Source organism: Limulus polyphemus, unplaced genomic scaffold, assembly GCF_000517525.1.
Source record: "Limulus polyphemus unplaced genomic scaffold, Limulus_polyphemus-2.1.2 Scaffold15, whole genome shotgun sequence".
NCBI lineage: Eukaryota > Metazoa > Arthropoda > Merostomata > Xiphosura > Limulidae > Limulus > Limulus polyphemus.
In genome coordinates, this window is record NW_013665625.1 from 1606579 (window position 1) to 1615656 (window position 9078).

A 9078-nucleotide genomic window follows, 5' to 3' on the forward strand; every position below is an offset into this window, starting at 1 on the left:
AAAAAGTTATCCAACCTTTAGTATTATTAATAGCATACAGAATGATTATTTACCTTGGGACTTCGTTCCAGTAGAATGATTGTTCTTTACAAGCTTAGGTGGCTCTTCAGATGTGTTTCCACAAATGGATAAAACGTTTTATACATACACAAATTCAAAATTTTTCAAAATCAGACTGTCAATTCATCTTTTCGAATCATGCACAGATGTAGACAAGGAAAACTTATTTGATGTTACTTGCTCATGAAACAAACGAGCTAATTTTCAGAGTAAAAATGTCACTGAAGTTTTAAAAGGAACTTTAGAAAATTTTAAGTTCTTTGAAAAATTTCATAATTTTTCAATTTCAACTTGTTCATTTTTGATTATAACTAAAAATATTTACCCCTTTTTTGTAACATTACTAACAGAATATTGTTAATAAAGTCAAAATTAAATTATGTATTTCTCGTATAATAAGACTATATAGACACTAGAGAACATACAGAATAAACTGAATATTGTTTGAAACTGTTAGATGTATTGAGTTATAATTAATGATGGAGTTTGTATATGTTGTATTATCAAACAGATATTATTTTTTATTAATTTAAGAGTTATTGAGTGAGGTTTTATTATATAGGTACAATTTTGTGTTCTGGGTCATTTATTTTGTTTAATTTGTTTGTTGTTCATCCAGAGAAGTTGTACCAAAAAAAAATGGTTCATTTTAATGGAAACTTATTTTATAGATAAATGCCAGCCCAAGACTTTTACAAACAATGCACCTAAATATCAAACAACTTCTGACTCAGTAAAAATTTTAACATAATTTCAAAACTTCTGTTTCAACATTATAATTTTGACACAACTCTAACAACATAACCTTGATGCAAGAAGTTAGGAAAAAGACTTGGTAGAAACTTAACAGTGAAGGTTAAATAATATTCTTTTAGAAATCTTAATGTGTGTACCTTGGTTGAATACAATGTAGTTAAACCTACACAACTACATCATGTACATGAAGCAAACACTGCAATATAACTTATATATTTTCCGAAAGAAAAGATAATAAAGATGAAATGTTTAGTAAATATAGTACTGCCTCATTACAACACCATTGTATATAATGCTTTCTCAGATATAAGAATGTGGTGCCTTGGCTTTCATAAATTTAGTATCATCTGCTGCTAAGCTCATTCCAACGTGGTTTCGGTGGCTAAAGTTATTACACTCTGTCATAAAATAAAGGGAAAAAAGTGGGAAGTCCCGAGTTCAAAGCCCAGAGATGTGAATATCAAGTTCTGATGTGAACTTGATATTGGGAATTAAGGTAAGAAAGGAATTTGGAAATGTCACTCAATTGTTGAAATAACAAGAAAATGTCCTTGATATAGCATTTGTAAAGGACAGGCTTAATGTCACATGGGCAGTTTTCTACCCACTTGTATTAATGGTAGCATATAAAACCATTGGCTATCATTGGACCCACCAGGAATTCCACGTATCTGGTCATAAATGAAATCATTAAAGAAAAAATGGTTTAACTTTGTAGAGAGGTTAAGAAGTTCTAAGAATTGTTTACAGATGAGACCACCTCTCCCTGCATCATGTTTGACTAAACACATTCAAAAAGAGGCTTGAAACCAAATGAAGCAGACCAAAGTATCAGACTTTTTAAGCAAATAAGTGAACATAAGTGTGCTTCGTTTCTAAAATACTGGAAAGTTTGTATTCATATTTTATCTTATCTATGTTCTTTTTATATCTATTTTCTCTATGTAAATAAGCAGTTATTTGATTTAACTGATTGCTTTAGTAGTCTGTTCAGCATGGGTGCCTTTTTGACTAGTTGGTTGTAATGCTCCCCCACCTATATTGCTATAGGGTGCAAATGGTAGCATTATAATGAGGCAGTACTGTATATGAATTTCATCCAACCTTTAGTATTATTAATAGCATACAGAATGATTATTTACCTTGGGACTTCGTTCCAGTAGAATGATTGTTCTTTACAAGCTTAGGTGGCTCTTCAGATGTGTGAGATGCTTGTGGTAAGAGAGGAACCCCACTAGGAATCAATGTGTTATGCTGCATGGAGTCATTTACAAAGGTTTTGGAAGATTCCGACCTTGAAGACTGTACAAGAAAAGAAGCATCACGGTTCACTGTAGAATGAAGTAATTCTGCATTGGATGCAACATGTGACACTGATGAATCTGGTGAAAATGATTTCAAAGTTTCCACCTTTGGTTGAAGTTTAGTGGACATCACAGGTACAGTAATAATTCTATGACCTGTTTCTGATGTTTTGATTTTGTTTATCACTTCTACAGGAGATAAAGGTATCGGTACAATCTTACTGGAAGAAAGTCTTGGAATTTCATCACTCTCTCTCTGAAACTGTTCACTTAGTTTCTTAATACTAGCTGGTTGTCTCAACTTCATTAATGTCCTCTTGTTAAGTTGTAAACGAGCTTTTCTTAATATTCCTTTAGTTGTCTCTTGTGAAGAAATTTTTTGCTGTTCAGCTGAACCAATAATCAAGTTAGATGATGTATGCTTTGATGACAAAATAGTATTAGTGTTTAATTCACCTGAGATTCCATCAGAAGACTGATGCAATCTTCCTTCCCACTGGGATTTCAATATCTTTTCAATTTTGGCTGCAACTTTATCTTCTAGTCTATTTTCTTCAACCTTTTTAACTTTATTGACATCACATTCTTTTGTTGTTGGTATATTAGATTTGGATTTCATTTGTTTTTTTGGTTTCTCTTTTGAAAGTTTCTTATAACCATCCTGACGACCACACGACTTAGCCCTTTCTCTCGTTTTTTTTGCCATAATATCTGCATACTTACTGACCATGTCTCGCTTTATCAAATCTTTAAACGAACCTGAAGAGGTACCAGAACTGTCTCCTTCTGATTTTTTTAATCCAAAAGGAGAATCATAGCTCATCTCAGAGAGCTTCATCTGAACTTTTAGACTGGGTTTCCAAGGTCTTTTTCCTTCTAGCACCAATGGCTGATCAAGCAAACCTATCTTCTTTGAATCATCAATTTCATCTAGTACTTTCTTACTTGAAACATAAGGATAAGACATATGTGTGGTTGATAAGTTTTTGCTCTGAAATCTTGGTTTTTTATTTACTGAATACTGTACTGGTGAATCAAATTCATCTAAAAATCTCTTTCTTGGAATAATTTTTCTAGCAGAGTTAGCACTAACTGATGGAATTGTAAATGTTTTCTTCTTATAGGATGCAGGGTAATCTAAAACAGGAGAGACTGATAACCTCTCTTGTTTATAAAGATTTTCTGAAGACTTCTTACGTCCACGTTTCTTTTCTAATGTAATAGGATGATTGTATTTCTGCATTCTTGCTTCAGACTTTTCTTTCTGTTGTTTTGTAGCACTCAGCTTCCTAGAAGCAGAATGACGTTTTCTTATTGTTTGATCTCTTAAACACCGTAGCACAGTATTACATGATTTTGATAAAACACATTTTTCACTTAAGGACTGACCTTTTTTGGCTCGATCTAATAGCCTCTTTGCCAATGTTTTACTAGAATGTCTTCTATGGGGTTTTGTAATAGGTAATGATTCTATTTCACATATTAATGTTTTTTCAGCTCTGCTTTTTTGAGAAGAAATCTCATATATATTTTTGCTGTCATCAGTTGAAAACAATTTTGTATTACAAACCAAGGATTCACACTGTGTCTTTTTATCATGATCTACAGTTGCTCCTAACATGTCATAAGATATGCATAAGCCTTCCTTTATCATTTTATCATAAGATTTCCTTGCTAAGTGTCTCATACCTAAACGTCCTCTTGAAGAATCTGAAGTTTCAGAGGAAGAGCAAGATGACCCAGACACTTGTCTAGGTTTCTTTCGCAACTGAAAATAATTGCCTTGAATACCTGGTCGAGTAATAATTGCCATTTCTTTTTTCTTTTTCATCTTTTTTCTAAGCTCAGCTCGCCTTTGCTCTTCAAAATTAAATCCTTCAAATTCATCTTCCTTTAAGAAAAAAGCCAAATACATATACATCAGCAAAGAACACAAGGTACTGGTAAGTCAGTGTAAAAACCTAAATCAAAATTTCTTTTAAAATCAAAAAACTACAATCTACATGTATATCAAGTAAATATACAACCTTATGTTGACAAAGTAGTTTAAATTAATAAGTTATCTACTCCCCTTCATCAAACACCCTGGCTGCTCATATATATAGTAAATCACAACTTTTCCATCATAGTTCTCTTTCATAGCACTATATGTAATTAACAATAAACTAAAGCATTTAAACAAAAAACACACTGACATGAAAAGATCTGATTTAGTATTGTTAATCAGGCAGTTGTAGTCAATCCACGATACATTATTTGTTAGTTCATTCTTCACCGATTCATGTAAAAAAAAAGTCGAGCATTCAACATGAATCAGCAAAGAATTGACTAAGAAATAATGTATGATGGATCGATTACAACCACCTGCTTAACAATATTAACACAAAAACTGAAAGATGTGAATTATATATGATTTGTTTTAACTCTTCCTGAAATACTACAATACCCCTACTCAAAAGCTACAAAAGCCATGTAGAAAAAAAAAAAAACTCACAATTTCACAAAAAAGGGAATTCCAAAGTAATAAGAAGTAGGAAACTAAAATATAAAACAGAAATATGTAATGTTGATAAAGAAAGCATTGTAGGAAATAAATAAAAAACTAATAAACAAAAATGCTTACTTTAAGTATATATAACAAAAAAATGGAAATTTAAGCTAAAAACTTATTAAAAATTCAAATACCTTCTTTAGACATTGTTTGTTTTACAGAAGTTACAAGTTGCATTAAGTTAAAATGAAAGTTAACTATCATTGCCATTAAAATAATCTATAGAAAAATATTTAAAGGTAACATATCTAACCATGTTAAAAACAGAAATCTCACCAAAGTATACATTTCATAACAAAAAAGCTAAAATACAGAATTTGGAACAAAAAATCCCCCAAAGTATAAAAATAAATAAGTTTATTATCACTGCATAAAAGACAAGAATACTAGAAATCAAAATTAAATTAGCAAATAGTAATGAAATTATGTTTATCCTTGTGTGACACCTTATTAAAGGCTATCTGAAAATCTAAATACACCAAGTTCACATCCTTTAAATCACCCATATAGTATGCAACATCATCCCACAAAAAAATTATAACAGATTGATAAATAAAATTTTCCTTTCTTTGAATTCATGTTGATTTTATTTGTTATCATATTTCACTAGATAAGTTTGCAAAGTTTCTTTTATCAGGCTCTTTACAAATTTTCCCACTACAGAAGTAAGGCTAGCTTGCCCATAATTTCAAGAGCACATCTTATCACCCCTTCAAAACAGTAACATTTCTACAAACCTCAGGCATCTACCCACTGTTTGTTGACATAACACAAATGAAAATCATTTGTAAGTTGTCATTTAATTAATGATTCTCACTGTGATTTTAAAAAATGGTCTTGCCTCACCAACTTGCTGGAGTTTTTTGATAGAGCTTTCATTTTTTCAAAGAGGGCATCTAAATTGTTACTCTGTGTGTGTGTGTGTGTGTGTTATATATATATATATATATATATATATTTCTTTTTTTAAATACATAAGATCATATTGAATGTCCATGAAATTAGTAGAAACATTAAGAAGTGAATGCAATATAAAAACAGTGGAAAGAAGAATGAAGTAGCGAATAGTTACCACGTCAACTGGAAAAATAAGTAGTAAAGTACACCACGGTCAGCTTTGGAATCTTTATCGTTGATATCTGTCAACTATTTGAAAAGCTTTTTTGGTATTAATACATTTCACAATTTGATGATGACACTAAGATATTGGAAAGTGCTAGTTAAATTCAAAATGCTTCATATTCAAACAAACCTTGACACTCATGCTGACTAGGTCAGAACACAGAAAATGAGTTTTAAAATTGGCAAAAGTTACATATTTTATATAGTGCTTTGAAAAGGACTTGTTTCTTGAACTAGAAAAGCATTGGTACTTAAACACTGAAAGTGATTCTTATTAAAATCCTGTAGTCTGCAGTTGAGATTTTGAAAAGTATAAAGAGTTTTGATTATCAAAAGAAAGCAAATTAAATAAACGAAGATTACTGTAACCTAGCAAAAGCTGGTGAGGCCTTACTTAGAATACTTTGTGCCATTCTAGTCCCCTTACAGCAATATTTGAAAAAAAAGTAAATCAACATATTGAACAGAGATAGGGGTAGGCTTAGAATTACGTATAGTTTAATAAATTTTGCCTATAAAGATATGATTAAAATTTTTTAAATGTTTTGCTTCTGTCATTAAAGACCAAGAGAGAAGTTAATTCATGTTTTACAAGTTGTTAAGGTTTTTGACAGCTTTTTCATGGGTGGTCTATTTGAATGGTGAGATGAAAATGTTGGAAATACAAATTTTTAATATTGTATGTAATGTGTTTGTTTTGAAGGCTGACATCCAAACCTGTTCTGAAAAATTATTTCACTTTTCAAGCTTAAGAAATGGTTTGCCCAGTGATAAGGTGTTTGTTAGTTTAAATTCTTATAAACATTCTCCATACAGATATATGGATATAAAAGACTACAATCAGTTTTGATTTAGTTGCACTGATAAGTGGAGGAATGACTCCAAAGGGATTCAAATGGCCTTCTGCCACTTCAATGCTCTTATTAAAAAAACAATAAGATTCAGAAATACACGTTTTAATAATTGCATAAGTCCAAATCAATATATTAATTTAGACCCTTAAAATTTTGTCACTTACAAATTAAACTGATAGTTTGGATTTTATCTAGCTTTAACTAATGAAACTATAGCATTTCATTTTAAACTTTTATTGTGCAATTAAATAAATTAAAAAAGTATAAATTTATCATGCTTCTGATGTCTTGCTGAAAGAGATGTGAACTCAATGGATCAAATTGCCTCCTGTAATTTTGCTTTTTACTTCTGCTCTTTACCGGTAACCTATATCTTGTTCCTTGGTATAGGTGTATTATTAAACTGATGTATTGGAACAAACATCACTAACTTTTAAAAATTATTATTGCATCCATGTTTCAAAGTCACTAAAATAAATTGAAGTGAGAAATGTTGAAACTATAATTATTTTATTATATACTAGTCATTGTAAAGTAATATACATACACTATGTAGTACTTTAAACACTAACACACTAATGTTTTTAAATAAGTACTGTGGAACATTATAATGTGACTATGAGTCAAAACATGGCCCAAAAACTGGGATACTTTCAACAAATGGTCACTATACACAAAGAGAAAAGGTTTTAATGAAGAAGAGACCATTCTCCAAAATCATCTGGGCTATTAGTATTACTATAACTATGAGATTGTTTCTCAGTTACATAAGCAATTTAATTTTTTAATTTTTAGTAATGTCATTCGTTTTAAAATAACGTTTTTAAATTCTAATCTTAAATCTACATACCTCTTTATATACTACTTTTCAATTTGTCTTTACTTATAGTTATATGGATTAACAGCACAGTAACAGAAATATTTACTTAGCTATAAATATACTTACTCAGTTACTGCATAATTATTAAACACTAAACAGTGTGCTTCAATTTCAAAAAGTTGTGCTTGGTCAGCACCAGTTAGTTTTAGCTGATGCGAGATAATGTTTAATTAAACACTTTTTTATCTACTGTGGGTTAAGTTAGGTTTATTACCATTAATTACTATCATAAATATTGTAAAATACTATACCGTAGTAATACTAATAGTAGTAGTAACAGTATTGACTAAATTGAGTGCGCGAGTCAAGGTAGCTCAGTAATAACTTGTTTACTTGTTTCATTTTTATAATTTTCACTCCAAAATGATTTACGACTTTTTACAGTTATTTGCATATTAAAAAAGAACCAAGAGAATAATAAACTGACATTGAAAAATATTATTTCCAGCTTCATTATTTCCTCACAAGTCTGAAAATACCAATAATGTTAGGCCTAATTTCATTGTAAAACTAAACATTACTTACTTCACCCGACGTTCCAAACTGTTCGTAGAAGTGTTGTAAGCCTTTCTTGATGTTTTCTGAAATAGGCATAATGCTAGTAATGGATGTCAAGTCTAAATGAAATTTCGTTTCATCTGTGAAATAATTAACATAGTTTCGGCCAACTCTTTGGCCAGGTCTGCCAGGAAACCGAGCTCGCGCCATTTTACTTATTTTCAATGGCCTCGGCTCGAGCATGCAGGTCTACGTTAGTTGTTGTATGGCATCTCTTCCACACTACAGCTTACTCTACAACTTTAGGTAGTGCGACATAATAATCAGCCCACATCATATTATCTGAAACTGTTATTGACGTTTTGTAATTTTAATTTAATGTAAAGCTATCTTATGTGATATTTTTAAAATAACCAAATATATATTTGAACCAGTAATCTAGATAATAAGTTAATAAACCTATTGCACTATTTTCTTTATGTCTGAGAGGATGTATACCTTATTATTCTGTCAGACATACGCGCCAAATTTGATGCTTATTTTGTTTAAAAAATAAATTTCGTTAACTGTTGATAACAATAATTTTACGAGTATCATATTATTTTTATCGATCGTGATTGTGTTGCTAATTCTACTGTAAAAAATTAAAGAGACATTGCTCTCTGTTTATATACAAGTAAACGTTATATGAAAAGTAGGCCTAAGCAAGAAAAGCATGTTTATTTCAACGTGAGTCATGAAATAGATTATATACACTGTCTAGGGGTTTATAGAGTATTGTTGGTTATATAAAGTTACTCCGTGATACCTATGTTTGTCTGGTAACTAATACCATGAAAATACTTGAAACTTCACGCCAAGTTATGTAAGCATTTTTGTGAGCATCAGAAACTTCAATGAAAGCAGAAATAGAAATCCTGGGGAATATATTAACAAGCTTAGATTAAATAAAAATCTTAAAGTGACAACACTCATTGAGAACACAAGCTATTCTAGAGACATTATGTAGAAAAATTATAAAAAACAAAACAAAAAAACTACAGATCAATAGAG

At 30.5% G+C, this 9078-nt stretch overlaps 1 protein-coding gene across 5 annotated transcripts in view; it reads right to left on the minus strand.

Annotated features, from left to right (window-relative positions):
• LOC106457262 overlaps positions 1–8311 on the minus strand; it is a 126869-nt gene extending 118558 nt beyond the window's left edge. For all 5 annotated transcript variants that reach the window (XR_002610154.1, XM_022383337.1, XM_022383327.1 and 2 more), the window contains exons 1-2: positions 8053–8311; positions 1959–4011 (exon numbers count right to left, since the gene is read on the minus strand). Coding sequence is in view for 4 of the 5 variants with exons in the window: in XM_022383337.1 (XP_022239045.1) it covers positions 1959–4011; positions 8053–8268 (2269 nt within the window). In the remaining variant the exon portion in view is untranslated. The remainder of the gene's footprint in view (positions 1–1958; positions 4012–8052) is intronic.
• Between the last annotated feature and the right edge of the window lie 767 nt (positions 8312–9078).